Raw genomic sequence first — 18,344 nt, 5'->3', positions numbered from 1 at the left:
TCTCTCCCTCCTGACTGGGATTTTTCCAGGCTACACATTCTCTGGCCTACACTGTATTATCTCCAGCAAGCCAGATGGCCTAAACAGCCAGTATCTGCACTTTGCTCTCTCCTTGGAGGCTATAAACAGCATAATTGCCCACATTATGTTACCACACAGCCCTTTCTATGCAAAGACATTTATTCTTAAGGTAAAAGCATCACAGAGAACACTAACAAACAATAGAAGAACCTAGACTCATGCTAAAAAGCTTGCCAGAGTTCACCTCAACTCCAACCTGTGGCTCTGGTAGATGTCAGTCTTCCAAACCAACAAAGAGGTTTTCCCATGGTTACAAATACATAACTGTCTCAAATTCAGAACTAGAACAACCACAAAGCATTCAGCCTTTCCTTTAAACAGCTTGGGCCATTGATCGGGGCTTCGTATTACAGGTAATAATCAGACAAAGGCCCACTCTTCAGGCTGGGTTTGTGCATAACCGGAGGTGAGGAATTTGCATTCACTTCCCCCTGGATATTACCCAGGAAAACCACTTAACACTTTTTGTTCCAAAATTCCATTCTTGTCTGGCACATTGTTCAATATAGTCCTTTGAATCCCCAGGTCTCACATCTTTCCCCCTTCAGAAGCTACATACAATCCCAGCCCATGATAACACATGAACTATTCATTGAATACAATGGATCCCAAATATATTCATAATTAATTCAATAAGGGCTCCCAAGGATATTAACATATCTGTCACAACACCATTAGCTAAAAGAGAAAACTTCAAATAGTTTGTATTTTGACGCACAAGAAAATAATCATGGTTCGTTGTCAACTGAAGAGCCCTGTGATGGGTCAATGAGTTTCTAGTGTGACACATAATTCAGAGACTTGTGGGTATTTTTGAAGAATGTATGTAACAATGCGTATGTTGACTTCATGTTTGGGGGAGCATCAATATTTATTGTCCTTCAAGAAAGCAAATATTGAGCTTAGCTTTGGTTTAGTCAATATTTACTTTGATTGAATAATTCCTTCTGTTTTCATCTTAACACCTGTTTAATGCTGCGTTACAACTGTAAAAGGTATTTATAAAGTTGTTCATAGTTTCTATACATTTAATACCACACAAGACTGTCCTGTCTGTACTGTTTACCATCTTCAAGTTCTTTTTTGTTCTCTTCTCCTTTTTACTCCAAGTTTTCCCTCAGGACTGCATACAGCTCCCTCTTTTCCTTTTCTCCCCTTTGAAGAAAATACACACATATATATTTGTCTTAAATGTATGTAGTAAAAGCAATCTAACATGAATTGTGTATTAATTGCAGACCACAGTTTTCTTGGCTTTGAATGGCAGAAGCGTTGGTGTGCTCTCAGTAGAACAGTCTTCTATTATTATGGAAGTGATAAAGGTATGAGTAACTACATCTCTAAGGTGCCACAAGTTCTCCTGTTCTTTCTGCGGATACAGACTAACACGGCTGCTACTCTGAAACCTACATTTTAATAGTTTATCATTCTTTCTTTTAATATGTGGAAAAAGAAGATAGCTTCTCAGCCTCCTTCTCTCCTAAAGCTAAGTCCATCTTGAGATAGCAAATTAATGTTTTACCGGAATAGTTAGCTTTTTCACGTGCTTTACGTATTGAAAGCATTGTACAAATATTAACCCTCTCAACACCTCTAAGTAGTGTGTTCATTTTTTCTCAGATGGGAAAACTGAAGCAGAAAGGTTAAATTACTTGTGAGGCTACACTGTGAGCCAGTAACAGAGCCAGGATTAGATCTCATAGTTGTCTGGCTCCTACATCCATTCTCCGTTCATTACGTCACAATTCTTTTTAGTCTAAATGGTTGTCCAATTTATTAAAAAAAATTCTCTTCAGAGTAGAACCACACTTCAAAATTATTCTCTAAAAACTGCATTTTGGGGTTCCATGTTTGTCTCAAATATTCCATCTCAACCTTGTAGAGTACACAAGTAACACAAAGTCTTATCTAAAAGACAACCCTGCACATTCAAACTGGTGTCTTAAAGTCAAACTGATTTCTTCTATGAAGATACATAAAAAGGAAAGAGTGTAGCTTGACTTTAATACCCAGTTTTGAATTCGAAAGGTTGACAGTTTAGTAAACATCTTTTTACTTGTCTGCTGAACAAAATTGATATGGAAGTTTATGAATTACAGAATTCCACGGTCACAGTTTATCAAATATAGAATTCCATGATCACAGTTGTTCAGAGCACAGCTATATATGTTAAATTTCTTTCCTGATATTAACAATTGGCTGTATAAAAGTTCCGCTTAAATTCCTCTGAGTGCCCAGTGTTGTCTTAGCTTAAGTCTTTGTGCCTCCTTCCTCATTCTTATTTGACATGAGTACAAATGAGAATGGCCATACAGGTTCAGACCAGTGGCCCATCTAGACCAGTATCCTGTCTTCTGACAGTGGCTAGTGCCAGCTACCTCAGAGGGAATGAACAGAACAGGGCAATTTATCTAGTGATCCATCCCCTGCTGTCCAGGCCCAGCTTCTAGCAGTCACAGGTTTAGGGACACCTAGAGCATAGGGTTGCATCCCTGATCATCTTGGCTAATAGCTATCGATGGGCCTGTCCTCCATGAATTTATTTAACTCTCTTTTTTTTAATTCAGTTGCACATTTGGCCTTCACAACATCCCCTGGCAATGAGTTCCATAAGTTGACTGTGTGTTTATGTGAAGCAGTACTTTCTTAATTTTGTTTTAAACCTGTTGCCTATTCATTTCATTGGGTGACCCCTAGTTCTTGTGTTTGAAGGGGTAAATAATACTTCCTTATTCACTTTCTCTATACCATTCATGATTTTATAGACCTCTGTTATATTCCCCCTCAATCATCTCTTTTCCAAGTCTTTTTTTAATCTCCCCTTATATGGAAGCTGTTCCATATCCTAATCATTTTTGTTGCCCATCTCTGTACTTTTTCCAATTCAAATCTATCTTTATTGAGATGGGCAACCAGGACTGCATCAAGGTGTGGGCGTACCATGTATTATATAGTGGCATTATGATATTTTCTTTCTTATTATCTATTCCTTTCCTAATGGTTCATAAGATTGTTAGCTTTTTTGATGTCTGCTGCATATTGAGCAGATGTTTTCAGAGAACTATTCATAATGATTCCAAGATCTTTCTTAGGTGGTAACAGCTAATTTATACCCCATCATTTTGTATGTATAGTGGGGATTATGTTTTCCAATGTGCATTGCTCTGAATTTATCAACATTGAATTTCATCTGCCATTTTGTTGTCCAGTCACCCAGTTTAGTGAGATCCCTTTGTAACTCCTCACAGTCAGCTTTGGACTTAACTATCTTGAGTAATGTTGCATCATCTGCAAACTTTGCCACCTCAAAGTTTACCCCTTTTTCCAGATAATGTATGAATATGTTGAACAGCACTAGTACCAGTACAGGTGCATGGGGTCCATGCTATTTACCTCTCTCTGCTGTGAAAACTGACCATTTATTCCTACCCTTTGTTTCCTTTCTTTTAACCAGTTGCTGATCCATGGGAGGACCTTCCCTCTTATCCCAAGATTCCTTATTTTTCTTAAGACCTTTTGGTAAGGGACCTTGTCAAGGGCTTTTTAAAAGTCAAAGTACATTGTATCAAGTGGGTCACCCTTGTCTGCATGTTTGTTGATGCCCTGAAAGAATTCTAATAGATTGGTGAGATGCGATTTCCTTTCACAAAAGTCATGTTGACTCTTCCCCAACATGTGTGATAATCCTGGGTTTTTTTCTGTAGTGCCAACCGGGTTGCCTGGTACTGAAGTTAGGCTTATTGGCCTGTAATTGCCAGGATCACCTCTGAAGTCTTTTTAAAAAATCATCATCTGGCATAGAGGCTGGTTTAAGCAATAGATTACATACCACAGTTAGTATTTCTGCAATTTTATATTTGAGTTCCTTCAGAACTCTTGGGTGAATACAATCTGGTCCTGGTGACTTATTACAGTTTAATTCATCAATTTGTTCCAAAATCTCAATCTGGGACAGTTCTTCAGATTTGTCACCTAAAAAGAATGGGTTAGGTGTGGGACTCTCCTGTGCATCCTCTGCAGTGAAGACCAATGCAAAAAATTAATTTGGCTTCTCCACAATGGCCTTGTTGCCCCACTGATTGTTTGGCAGGCTTCCTGCTTCTCATGTACTATTTCTTCTTCCCCTATTTTTGCTGTTTGTTTGTGTCTTTTATTTAGTTGCTCTTCAGTTTGGGGGGGGGCCTGCCTAATTAAACCTTTACACCTGATTTGCCAGAGTTTATGTTCCTTTATATTTTTCTGACTAGGATTTTACTTCGTTTTTAAAGAATGTCTTTTTTTGTCTCTAACTGCTTCTTTTACTCTATTTAGCCCTGGTGAAATTTTTTTAGTCCTCGTACTGGTTTTTGTTTTTTAATTTGGGGGTATGTTATACAGTTTGAGTCTCTATTATGGTATTTTTTAAAAGTTTCCATGCTGTATTGCAGGCATTTCACTCTGGTGACTGTTCCTTTTAATTTCCATTTAACTACACTCCTCATTTTTGTGTAGTTCCCTTTTTGAAGTTAAATGCTACTGTGGTGGGTTTCTTTGGCATTTTCCCTTTACAGGGATGTTAAATTTAATTCCATTATGGTTGCTATTACTGAATGGTTCAGCTATATTCACCTTTTGGACCAGATCCTGTGCTCCACTTACAACTAAATCAAGAATTGCCATTCTCCAAGAAGCAGTCAATAATGGGGTCTAGAAATTTTATGTCTGCATCCCGTCCTGAGGTGACATGTTCCCAGGCAACATGGGGATAGTTGAGATTCCCATTATTACTGGGTTTTCTGTTTTTGTAGCCTCTCTTTTCTTCCTGAACATTTTACAATCACTATCACCATCCTGGTCAGTTTGTCAGGAGTATATTCCTACTGTTATACTCCTATTATTCAAGCATGGACTTATCCATAGAGATTCTGTGGTACTGTTTGAATAGCCTGGTAGCATTGGTCTTCCAAGTGTTGCATTTCTCAACTACGCTGATCCACCTAATCTCATCTCCTCTTTTTTTAAAAAATACAGACCTAGGGGTCTTGTCTTATCTCAAAGCCCACAGGATTTACGTGTGCAATTTTCCACTTGCTACAATTCCCTCTTCCTACTCTGACTATGATGCTTTCCTGGTTTCCAGAGATTTTAAAGGTATCTGTTAAATGTTCCCTTGTTTCCTTTGCTGCTTCCTTTAGAATTCTAAGAGAGTCTCTGTTTCTAAAGTTTGATCATTCTTAACACATTTTTGAATGTTCTGATGTGATCCTGGCTTGCTTCTTTTACTATTTCTTCTTCCCCTAGAAAGTGATCTTGGGTTTTTTGTATCAGTTCTCCCTAGCTTCCTTTTGTGAGTTGAATATATCATTTAATGTATTATTAACAGCAACCTTTTTTGTCAATACATTTTTTTCAGTCTCTAAAACTATTGTGAGAGATTTTTAATTTCCTTGCAGAGCCTCCAGTCTGTTACTATTATTGCATTTGTTTCTCAACACAGACTAAAATATAGGCTTCTTACCAATGTTAGCCATGACGTTGGTCACGTTTGCAGTTATATTACCAGCCTTAACAATGGCAGGAATACAACTGAATCCAGTCTAAACCTCTTACCTAAGATATGTCCAGTTCTCCTTCCTTCATTGTGACTACCCATAAAGGCTAGATCGTGCATTCTTTCCTTGCATATAATTCCAGGTCAGAAGTCAATGGGAGTTTTGCATGTGCAAGAATTGTTATATCAAATATGTTTTAATCCATTAACTTTAAATTCCTCTTAATACTGAGGAGCAGGGGCGGCTCTACGTTTTTGGCCGCCCCAAGCAGTCATGCGCGGGAGGCGCCCCGGAGCCGCGGGAGCAGCGGACCTCCCGCAGGCATGACTGCAGAGGGACCGCTGGTCCCGCATGGCTCGGCTGGACCTCCCGCGGCTGCGGACGGTTCGCGGGTCCAGCAGCTCCGCTTGAGCTGCCGCAGTCATGCCTGCGGGAGGTCCAGCCGAGCCGCGGGACGAGCGCCCCCTCCGCAGTCATGCCTGCGGCAGGTCCAGTCCTCTGCCGTCCCCCCCCCGGCCGCAGGGGACGCCCCCTAGATTTTGCCGCCCTAGGCACCAGCTTGTTTTGCTGGTGCCTAGAGCCGCCCCTGCTGAGGAGTGTGTCAAGTTAACTCTAAAGAGCCACCAGCCCTGTCTTCAAGATGTTCTTAATCACTAGTGTATATTCATGTCCTCTGTTCAAAACAATAAGCACTAACTCTGGTGTTTGGAGGATTTCTTCTAGCTATAGTTTTATGTTTAGGTCACAAATAACAGTCTAAATAGTCCATTGCAAGCTACTGCAAACAAAAGCAGACACGGCAGGAAGAGACACCACAATCGTGTAACGACCAGTCAACAAGCCCACATTCTCCCGAGTTATCAACTGAATGCATGTCAGTTTGAGATTGATTTGCCAAGTATACACATGAGAATACATACTCAAAACTTGGTCAAAGATTTCTTCTTTCCTAAAAGCTCATGGCATATATTTTTGCCTTTAACTACATGTTTGCAGTTCCTATTGATTTTAATGGGGGGAAGTGGGGTTGCATGCACAATGAAGCACACAATTTAGCTCAGATTTACATGTTTGTATAACACCTAGTACAATAGGACCCCCTGACTGGGACCTTTAAGACCCTACTAAAATATACGTAAATAGTAATAATTAAACTTTTGAAGTCCAAAGAAACATGAAATGGAAGAAAATATTAATCAAGCAGAATGTAAAACAGTGGCTCAGATTCTCTGTTCCAGCTGAGCTATGTTCTGTGCAGCACCAGAGGTAAGAGAAGGTGGCTTTAAGTCACAGTTCCTCTTCCCTTATCAGCACTGGCAACTTAGAGCAGTCATAAACTTATTCTAAGTTTGTGCCCAGCTTCTTTGGCCCCGAATCGCCATTCCAGCAGTGGGGTAATCATGCTGCCTTTACAGGGCCCATAGTGGGCCAAGCATCTGGCCCAATAATTTCCTACTCTTCACTTCAACCTATAAAATGTAAACTGAAATCCTAAATAGTGTGTCTTAGACATTTGCGTCCACTGGAATTTCACTCAGTTTTCTTGAAGATGAAACTTAAGGCAATATAAATCCGGCTCGGTTTAATCTAGCTCAGATTTTCAAAAGTACTCAGCATTTCCTGTTTTTTTTCCAATGAGCTCTCTTGAAAATCTGGCCATAAAAGTACTGTAGCTCCAGTTTCCCTCAAATGATTATTTAGTCAGTATACTACATATAAATGTACTACATACGTATTTTTAAAGTGCCACAGACATGATTTGATAACTAAGTTTTCTATCAGAATTTTCATGATACTGTTAAATCGATTTGGGGTTGTTGTTTTTTTTAGGGGCAGGGATTGTTGCATTTTTTAAAAGACATTTGTAACGAGGCAGTACAATTTTTGCTCTTGCTTTGGCACATTTTGTAATTAAAAATATGACTGCATACTTTTTTGATCTTGTAAAAGAAATGCATTCTTTTACAAGATCTTGAAAGACATCTTGAAAGGACTGTTCCAAAATTTGACGTTTTAAATCATTTGGGAGGTTCTAACACTTGTGGCAAAGTTCCTCCTCTCCTCTAGTAGGTCCTGCGCTTATTGGCGGATTTCCTCCCCTCAGTGGTCTTCCCCTTAGATGAAACCCACAGTCTGGATCAACTCCTCCTATGTCTGATTAGGAGTAGCGAGGCTTTGGGGGAACCCGGGCCCGCCCTCTACTCCAGGTTCCAGCCCAGGGCCCTGTGAATTGCAGCAGTCTCTATAGCGCTACTTGTAACCGCTGCTTGACTGCTACAGCTCCCTGGGCTACTTCCCCATAGCCTCCTTCAAACACCTTCTTTATCCTCACCATAGGATCCTCCTGGTGTCTGATACTGCTTGATTGTATGGTGTTCCCTCAATCCTCCAGTAGTACACCCTCTCAGTTCTTAGTGTCTCTGGCTCCCAGCTCCTCATACGCACTTCCTTCCTCTGGCTCCTCCTCCCTTGACTGGAATGAGCTCCCCTTTTTATACCAGGTGCCCTGATTAGCCTGCCCTGATTGGCTGCAGGTGCTCCAATCAATGTAGCTCTCTCTGGTGCCTTCTAGAAAGTTCTTAATTGGCCCCAGGTGCCTTGATTACCCTGGAGCAACTGCCATTTTGGTTCCCATGGTACTAGGGATTTGTTTAGCCTGGGGCTAACATACCTGTTCCTCAGTACTTTCCTGTAGCCATCCGGCCTTGCTCCATCACACACTTTAATATTTAGCAAGCATGTTTACTGTGTATATGAGACCTACTTTAATATGAAACAATGTAGAACATTGGAAAGAGTCTCAAAGATCTGGGAGAACCTTAATCTCAAAACTAAGGAAGAGCTAAATATATTCTAAGAGTATGGGCTTGTTAGGGTGACCAGATAGCAAGGCACAATCGGGACGGCGTGTGGGGGGTAATAGGTGCCTATATAATACAAAGCTCTGACTATCGGGACTGTCCCTATAAAATTGGGACATCTGGTCACCCTAGGGCTTGTCTACACAGTGGTGCACTACAGGGATGTGATTTCTAAAAGGCAGTAATATGGTCTGTGTAAACCCATCTGGTGCACTAGGTTAAAGCACACTAGGGAACATTTTGTGCACACCAGCAGGATGTACATGGACAAATTAACACACAACACCCTAGTTCACTTTAGAAATTACACTCCCCTAGTGCACATTAATCCATTGGGTAGACAAGCCCTATATTATAGAAACAGTTAATACTATTTACCAGATCAAAATGCATTTTCTGACTGTCAGACATAGCTGACATGTTCAGTATTAGTGTGCTTGCCAAAATACCCATTGACCTAATAGATCATAGAAGTATCATCATAATAGCTTAGAACTGCTCCAGGCTCTGGGGTAGATAAAATGCTTACCTAGATACAAGTAAATACTGCATACATCTGTTATTCAGAGTCATTACAACCTCTCAAATAAAAATACTGTACATACTTTATCATTATCTGAAATCCCACACTGTCTTTGTCTCCTCCTGCCTTGCTATATCAACCCCCTTCTCCACAGTCCTAGCTCTCTCCACACTTTAGGATTTGTGGAATGCTGCAGCCTTCCTTTTCACATGTGCTAAGAAGTATGGCCACCTCTCCTTCATCTTCAAACTGGCAGCCCAATCATTTCAAGATCTAATTCAAGATGCACCCTCCTTTATTTCAAAATTCTTCATGGATGCAGTTGCCCAAAGCTACCTCAAAACCTTGTCTTTCTCGGCTTCTCTCAGGATTCCCTCTGCCCACCTAGCACTCATGTCATCTCCATCCCAACACAATAATTCACCACTTTTGGTGTGAGAGCCTAGAATGCTTTTCTCCACTTGACAGACTCTCACATCTCAGTCAAAAACATCTCTTTTTTTCCTGCCTATACCTCCCAAATAAGAAGTTTTATCTTATACTTTACTATTGATCTTTGTAAAATATTTTTGATATACTTTGTGTCAAAGCTGCTATACAAAATAAACACATGGGGCCTGATTTTCATTGCTTTATACTAGTTTTATACTAGTATAGCTCTGTGGAGCAAAAATTCTCCACAGGGGCCCAGAGTTTTCTCTTTCTTTTGACATGCACATGAGAGAGGAGATAGGAGCAATATAAAGCCGCATTCTGAAATGGGCATTCAGAGAATCATGTTAGCAGGATGATACTAGAACAACGTTGGCTTAATGCTGTTCATGTCCCTCTGTAGTAGCATTATCAATATTACACTGTTACAGTTGTGTGGCATACTCTAACAATCCAGGGGTTTCCTGTTATCAGATTGCAAATCTAAGGGTATGTCTACATTACCCGCCGATTCGGCAGGTAGTGATCGATCCATCGGGGATCGATGTATCACGTCTTGTCTAGACACGATACATCGATCCCCGAATGTGCTCCTCGTCAACTCTGGAACTCCACCAGGGTGAGAGGCGGAAGCCGAGTTGACAGGGGAGTAGCAGCCGTCGATCCCGCACTGCGAGGATGCGAAGTAAGTCAATCTAAGTCGATCTAAGATACGTCGACTTCAGCTACGCTATTCTCATAGCTGAAGTTGCGTATCTTAGGGTATGTCTACACTACAAGAGTAGTTCAATTCAACTTAAGTCGAATTTGTGGAATCGACCTTATGAAGTTGAATTTGTGTATCCACACTAAGGACACTAATTCGACTTTGTGAGTCCACACTAACGGGGCCAGCGTCGACTTTGGAAGCGGTGCACTGTGGGAAGCTATCCCGCAGTCCCCGCTGCCCATTGGAATGCTGGGTAGAGCCCCCAATGCCTGCTGGGGGAAAAAATGTGTCGAGGGTGGTTTTGGGTAACTGTCATCATTGAACTGTCAATCACGCCCTCCCTCCCTCCCCGAAAGCGCCTGTGGGCAATCTGTTCGTGCACTTTTCTGGTCAGTGACAGCGCGGACGCCACAGCACTGCGATCATGGAGCCCGCTGCAGTTATGGCCATTTTCACCTCCTCGCACCTTATCGTCCACCTTTCTTGAGTGCTCCTTTAGCATCTTCGTCCAGTTGCCCCACTGAATTAAAGTCCTAGTGTGGACCAGGCCTGCGATCTATTCTCCCCCCCCCCCCCCCCCGGCCCCAGTGTAGAGCAGGCCTAATTGTCAGGAGAATGAGAGGCCATGAGAATACTGCCCCTTCACTGAAAATTGTATTCTGCTCATAGTTCTTTTCCCCTGGCTATCACTTTTACACTGTGACCTTGCAAAATCTCTGGTTTGAGTTGGAGATGCAGGAATCAGAAAATGAAATCCTCCTAGTTCTTGTGGAATTTAGTTGGAAAAATGCAGAATTACTCCCAGGAGGCAGAAGAATCCATCCATGCCTAAAATATGCCAACACTAAAATAAAGTAGGAAACTAACTTCCAAATTCAAGTAAAAATCTTTAAGTCTGAGCTTTTTTAGTTAAAATGATAATTGTTTAACTTTTCATCACAGTAGAGCTCAAGGTATCCAGAAATATATTTCTGTTGTAAACTGATAACTGCATGAATGCCTCTATAAAAATACAAAAAGGGAATTTGCTCAGTGAGGGCCTGATCCTGCAAAGACTCATGCACATCCTTAATTTATGCACTGTGGGAGTGACCCAAAGCCTGTTGAAGTCAATGAGCATCTTTCCATTGACTTCACTGGGCTTTGAATGGAGGCCTGGGAGCAGTCATATTGTCTTGAGTGGGTCTGCTCACAGTGCATAGATTCAAGTGTGTGTGAAAGTCTTTACAGGATCAGGGCCTTAGTTGGGAGTCCTTTATTGCACGTGTCACCAGTGAGGGAAAACTGCAATACTGTAGGTAGCCTATTTTGTAAAGTTGATTGGAAGAATTTAATAGTAAGGGCATATATTTTCTTGCTGGTGCACACAAGTAATTATCATTAGCACTGGAGTTGTGTGTTTTGAGAGATAAACCAATGATGATATAAACAATAAAACAATCCAAGACAATATGAACAGCATATGCTGTGCTCGCATATATTGCAGTCTGTATTGCATTCTTTGTAGTCTAATTGTATTGTTTTTTTGAAGGAACTTGTACAGTATAGAGATCATCTAGAGTAACTCTGAAAAACTGTATTACCATATAAAGTGGTCATCAGTATGAGAGAGAATTTCTCACAAATATTCCAAGATACTAAATTTGAATAACTTGCTTCATTTTTATCTTGACAAAATGGTTTTACCTTTTGAACCTGGTATTTGTTTATTCCATATTTGTGCTATTGTCTTTCTGGGTTTTGATAAACTTCCAGCACGGAGAGTGAGAAATTAATGTCGTCTACTTCATCTGCTCCCTGAGGTCATAAGTGAATGAACAATAAAATTTCTAGACTGAAATGAATTTCATTGAAAAGGGACTTGGTTAGCCTGTTGCAAGTTATTATTTCTAGTGTCTGCCTCAGTATGATAATATATAATTCCATGAATTTTGCACATGTGGTGAGGATGGAGGAGTGAACAGACATAAAATATTAATACTATATAACAGTAGTTAATGTAGACATAGTAAAAGTTATTGGAAGAAGTAATAGGAAAAGGAGGCAGAGAACTCAATTTTATGCTCTTAATTCATTTGTGCAAATTTGTTATTCAATGTTTACTTGGCCTGGGGGAAAACTCACTCTATTGTAGTGGGGCAGCACAAATAGATTTGGGACTGTGTGCATGTTGGGCTGCCAGCAGAGTAGTTGTATAGTGACTGACTATGCACCCCTGGCATCACAACCACAATGACTCTGCATAAATGGGTATATGAGCAGGTCAAGAAAGGAACCACAGGATTTGTATTTATGTGACAAGGCAGTGCTGCATCCCTCTGCTTTGTCCCCAGGATGGCAAGGGGGATAGGCCTTCACCATCATGCAACTCCCTTTGCACCTTAGCCCCCAAAGTGCAGTGCACAGGGCATGGTACCATTTCCTCCAAGTAAAATCCAGTTGCTTGGGCTTTGTGCAGGTGAAGTGAATTTCACTGTCGAAGAAGCGGAGAATAGATGAACTTTTCTACAAGTTTTCTAGGTATGCAACAACTCTATGGAAGGCCATAGTCTGTTAAGCCTTTCCTGCCCTTATCAGGAAAAGTATCCCTTGCTGACAACAGGTGTCAGCAATGGATATATTGATGTTTCTGAAGAGGTGCTGAAAATTATTTCCCCTTGGCCACACTTGCAGCTAAGCTATGTTCAGCACTGGTTTAAGTGAACCCATTGCTACTACTCATTAGCAATGAATATTCTTCTAGCGTAGTAAAGGCCTTAGTGCTACTTTTGTTATTTAGCTCTCATGTGCACAATAAGTGGGTGAAGTATCACTGATGAAGATTTACAGTGCAGACTTCAGCCATCTTTACCTTGAGTATAGCAATATGGCATATGGAGATTATGGATCTCAACATTATTGTTGTACTTATTCATATTTTGTTTGTACTGGACACTTTCCACATATAAAGATGGTACAGGCCCTACCTTGAAGAGTGTAGTCTCTGAAAGAAACAGCGGTATCTTGATCCAAACATTTTGTGTGCTTAAACCCTGGCTTTTTTAAAGCCATGTCTCACTTTCAGAATAGCTGTTTGTAAGTCAGCCCCTTATAAACAAGAACCTTGAGAATACATAAAATTCTGATCTGGAATTGTCTGTGATATAAACACATGGCCCAAAGTGATCAAATTCTATCCTCTTCTTGGCTAGTAATTCAACAGTTGTAGTGTTAGGTGGAGAATTCTCTTGGAACACATTGCAGGTATTAAATGAGCTTCTAAATTGATTCATGAGTTTGCACAAAGAAGGTGCATCTGGAAGAGGATTCGGTAGAAAGAGAGGCTTTTACAGTTGCTTAAAAGTGAATTTGAAGTTTACTGTTTTGAGGGAAGAGGGTGGTAAGTTTAGCCAGGGACTCAGCAAGTTATAAGCTAGAAAGGTTTTCCCATTGAAACTGAAAGAAAGACTGTTTTATGGTAAACTTGTCTTGCGAGTTCCATGTTCCAGTTCTTGGCTTTCCCTAGGCATGTCATAGCATGCACTTCTTACTAAACAGGACCACCGTCTGCAAACATCTCCCTGTGGGATTCCTTAGGCATCTTACATAAAAAATGTACTTTAGTTTATACCTTCTTTTAAAATAAAGCTTTATCTCCAAAAACATCACCTAATTATTTTGCTAAAAACCTCCCTGTTCATTGTAATATTCATGAAACACAAAACAAAATCTGAATAACTGATAACCTGCTGGACCGCTTACATTCACTATTGTAAATGAAGTTCTAACTTTGTTTTTATCTCCAACAGACAAACAACAGAAAGGTGAATTTGCTATAGATGGATACTCTGTCAGAATGAATAATACTCTTCGGAAGGATGGAAAGAAAGATTGCTGTTTTGAAATCTCGGCTCCCGATAAACGCATTTATCAGGTTGGACTTCGTATGTCGTCTTGAAATTAAATTGATAAAACTGTTATGATTCCAGTTACGGAGACATTAACATTTCAGTAAAACAACTCTCCCTGACACGTTGGTGAAAAAAAGGAACACTGGCTTGCTTACACTGTACATTCATATAATAGGAAATACATTTAAAAAAAATTCAGATTAAGTTCAAATACTATCTTTTTTTTAACAAGAACAAGCAAATCTATTACTTTTATCTACTGGTCATTTCAGTGTTAGCATTATATCTATAATATCTATATATAATTGGTCTGTATGATTTTTTGGATGAATTATATAGTAAAAAAATGGAGTTATCAAAGAAGAAATATCTGAGTTAAATACATATTGTATTGCTTAGGGCTTTGGAAGGAACATCAAGGTAGAAGCACATATCAGCTATGCAATTCAAAGATCTATCAGCTAGGCATCAATATGGAATGTAAGTTTAATAAGTTTTAAATATCTGAGATTGCAGTTGAAAGCCAGTTAATTAAGTTGTCAGGTAGTGTGTTGGAATCTGACAAGAACATTTTTAAGAAAACTGTATCCAGCAGTCTAAAGAAATTCATGGGTGTCTTCTAATTGTCAAGGGCAAATTTTGTTCATCACTTCTGGCTTTGACATTGATGAAGAGAAGCAGCTTTTTTCTGCACAGCTGCCAGCTGCTGATCAGAGTTTCAAATCCATCATCCTCTGCTTCAATTACGTAAATTTGTCAAAATTAACTGTACATTATAAGAAGCATCCTTGCAAGAAAAGTACCAGAAGACATGAAGAGAATTCCTAATGGTTCCTTGAAGAAGTGACAAGAATGCTACATTTCCTTCCATTCCAAATGTGGTGGTGTTTGTATTTATATTACCATTATAACTATTATTAATATTATGCTTATTGTAGTTTACAGCAGCTACTCCCAAAGAAGCAGAGGAATGGCTACAGGAAATCAAATTTGTATTGCAAGGTAAGTCAATCAGTGAAACAATATTCTTTGTTTTTAATAATGTTTATTAATAATAGCTTTATCTACTAACTGATGTTCTATATGTGCATAATACAGCATAATAATTTTTAATTCAGGCTTCAGACAGCATGTGCTATCTCTCAGCTACATTGTGCTTCTTGCTTTACTTTTTTTCTTTTCCAGGACTCTATTTTCCCAAATATTTTATATATCTTAAAACTCTTTGTAGATAGATCTATCCCTTTACTTCTTGGAGAATCTGATGACCATAAAGCACTTTAAATGGTATGTAGAAGAAGAGCACAATTTAACTTAAACAACTTTCATTTTCTTCAGATGGTATCTTAAAGATCTTTTCTGAGACCTGAAAACAAAAGTAGTTAATATATTTTTCTTCTACAAGGACCCATATAAGTAATTCCATTGTTAGTAGCATTTGTTCTTAAGATTCAGTAAAATTCCTCTTAAAATAGTGTGCTGTATGCTGCACAATCATCCACTTTGGGTCTTCTTCTATTCTCGTCAATGCTAATTTTCTAAACTGCTATTAAACAGACTTGGGATCTAATGTCATTCCTGAGGAGGAAGAATATGATGACGTTGGACAAGTTTCTCCTCCAGTCAGCACTGCACCAATAGATGATGACATTTATGAAGAACTTCCAGGTATTTCTGAGGTTTTATGTGACTAGAGAAATCTGATGTGTTTTCAGAGAAGCTCAGTTTCTGGTCTGGTAACTGTGAGGGAGTGACAGTGAGTGGCTAAAGTACTCAGATTAATATAGAAGCCCTTGTCTTTTGAATTGTACTGTTTGCTATAGTAATGAAAAGAATATACTCCCTTTACCAAGTCTGAGCGAGGACACTTCCGTCTTGGTGAATCAGGACATCAGAATCAGACAAATAGTAAAAATAGTCTTGTGGGAATTTTGGCTCATTAGCATTGTCTCTGCTACATAATTTTTTAATTAAAAAATTGACTTGCCTTACAGCTTTTTCTGCCAACTTGCCCATCATTTTTTCTTTCTTCATTTTACCATTTGTATTAACTAGAGGTTCTCCATGCACTCCATATGCCATCCACTTCTGTCTATTATATGATCTCAATATACCTTGCAACAGTCCAATTGTTGGGTTGGAGAGGTGTGGTGATTTGTAAATAAAAGCAATGGGAAGCTTGACTTTGTTTTTTCATATCATCCAGCATGAATCTGATTATACAGTGATTTCTTACTCTGGTTTTTCAGACATGGTCAAACGTTTACTCCTCTTGATAATCAAACGTAAATCTCAAAATTTTCTCTTGGCAATAGACCTTGGAGTTTATTACAGACAGTAAAATAGCAGGAAGATGTGTGTTTTATTCTTGTTTATGTTTTAGTAAGCTGTCTGAAAATGAGATATTCAGTTGCTATGTGTAAAAATGACATTTTAAAATAAAAAATGCCAATACTCAGTCATTTGATATGCAATAATGCAAGATAGAATTCTGTTTCTTTTGCTGTTCAGAGAAAGCACTACTATCAACCAGTATCTCAGAGGAAAAAATAAATTGCATGTGACATAGACCTAACTTTCTATATTTGTTGCATGTTGAATATTTTATCCATTAGAAAAAATACAGTTAGGTGGCACTCTTTGGAAATTGTTCTCTTCTTATGACTTAAGTGTTAACTGCATTTCAATGAACTCTCAGAGCCGATAATCATGGAAGCGGATAAGAATGTTTATTGTACACTTGTGGAAGTGTAGAAGGACTTCTGTGTGTTTAGAAAGGATCTAGAGATGATCTGCTGGTGTAGCTGAAAGGGCATAATTTTCCATATATGTGACCAGGAACTAAATTGCAGAGTTCATCACATGGATAGATCCTCCGTTTATTTGGAGTGTATCTAAGTGCACTGAATGCCCTGAAAAAATGAAGAACTGACCTTCAATGGGTTTAAAGTCCAAAGTCACAAGGTCAAAAACATCAGTCTATTTGGGCCCGGGCCTGCCATGTGTTGGATGCCACTTGCACTGTGCTTTGAGTGTTCAGTACCTTGCAGGTTATGGTCCTGTACATTTGCTTATACCTTTTATAAATTTATTTTCCCCCTAAATATGTAACTACTAAAGTAAACCTCACTATAGGATAACTTCATTTCACATCTTCATGGGGCCCTTTCAACCAATAAGCAGAGCTGCAGTAGTAATGGTCACAGCTTGAATGAATTAAACTGGAAAGTATGTTGAGAGCCAGGAGTTATAAAATTTATGTTCACATTAATAAAAAATTTGTATTAAAAATATTGCTAACCTGCATCCTGATAGCCGTGGGAGTATTCAAAAATATTTTAACTTTCATATCATTTTTACATAGGTTTTTCCAACAATTTTTGTCTCCTACAATGTGGTGGACTAGACTAAAAAGCAGTAGAAAGCAGTAAAACTGAAAGGATGGGATGGTCTTTTTGTTAGTGGCCTGGAATTTAGGATATGTGTGTTCAGTTTCCAACTGAACCATATACTTCTTCTCTGATCCTGGGCATTTTGTACTTCAGTTCCTAGGGATCTCAGTACTTCCCTTTGTCCATCTGGTCTATTTAAATTGTAAGCTCTTTAGGGACTGTCTCTACTATGTGCTTGAACAGTGCCTAGCACAATGGGACCATGATTTCTGTTGTGGCCTCTAGGTATTACCCAACTACAAGAAATAAATGACAAAATCTGTCTGCACTAATTATGGAATAAGTTTAATAATTGGAGATATACCAGTCTCCTAGAACTGGAAGGGACCTTGAAAGGTCATCGAGTCCAGCCCCCTGCCTTCACTAGCAGGACCAATTTTTTGCCCCAGATCCCTAAGTGGCCTCCTCAAGGATTGAACTCACAACCCTGGGTTTAGCAGGCCAATGCTCAAGTGTGTTTCCCTCATATTCTGTAGCATCAAAGTTATACTGTGCTGTGTGAGGCTTTTTCACATCGGGTCCTGTGACCCTGTTTCAGCTAGATTGGGAATCATGAACAAGTAACCAGCTATCTATTTTGAATCCCTCATGTCACAGTCTTGTCAATTATATTGTATTTGGCCATCAAAAGTGGTAAAGTCACATGTTCAATAGTCACTTTTACATTTGTTTATTGAATTTCATGTTATGTATCTCAACTTATTTCTATTGTAGGAACTGTACTTGGTCAAAAAGGGTGTTTCTTTATAGGAATTTAAAACTAAATGCTGTAACACTCCTGACTAGTGCTACCCCTCACTCTGGAATACTTCAGATAAACAGCATGTATGGATGAATTGAAAAGTACATTTTTCTGAATACCATG

At 39.3% G+C, this 18,344-nt stretch overlaps 1 protein-coding gene across 2 annotated transcripts in view; it reads left to right on the top strand.

Annotated features, from left to right (window-relative positions):
* Window positions 1–18,344, top strand: part of SKAP2 (src kinase associated phosphoprotein 2) — a 152,295-nt gene that overhangs the window by 94,115 nt on the left and 39,836 nt on the right. For both annotated transcript variants that reach the window (XM_039525721.1, XM_039525722.1), the window contains 4 exons: window positions 1,320–1,403; window positions 13,926–14,050; window positions 14,966–15,029; window positions 15,585–15,695. In XM_039525721.1, coding sequence (XP_039381655.1) covers window positions 1,320–1,403; window positions 13,926–14,050; window positions 14,966–15,029; window positions 15,585–15,695 — 384 coding nt within the window. The remainder of the gene's footprint in view (window positions 1–1,319; window positions 1,404–13,925; window positions 14,051–14,965; window positions 15,030–15,584; window positions 15,696–18,344) is intronic.

Source organism: Mauremys reevesii, linkage group 2, assembly GCF_016161935.1.
Source record: "Mauremys reevesii isolate NIE-2019 linkage group 2, ASM1616193v1, whole genome shotgun sequence".
Taxonomy (NCBI): Eukaryota; Metazoa; Chordata; order Testudines; family Geoemydidae; genus Mauremys; species Mauremys reevesii.
This window is presented reverse-complemented; position numbering and strand designations above follow the sequence as displayed.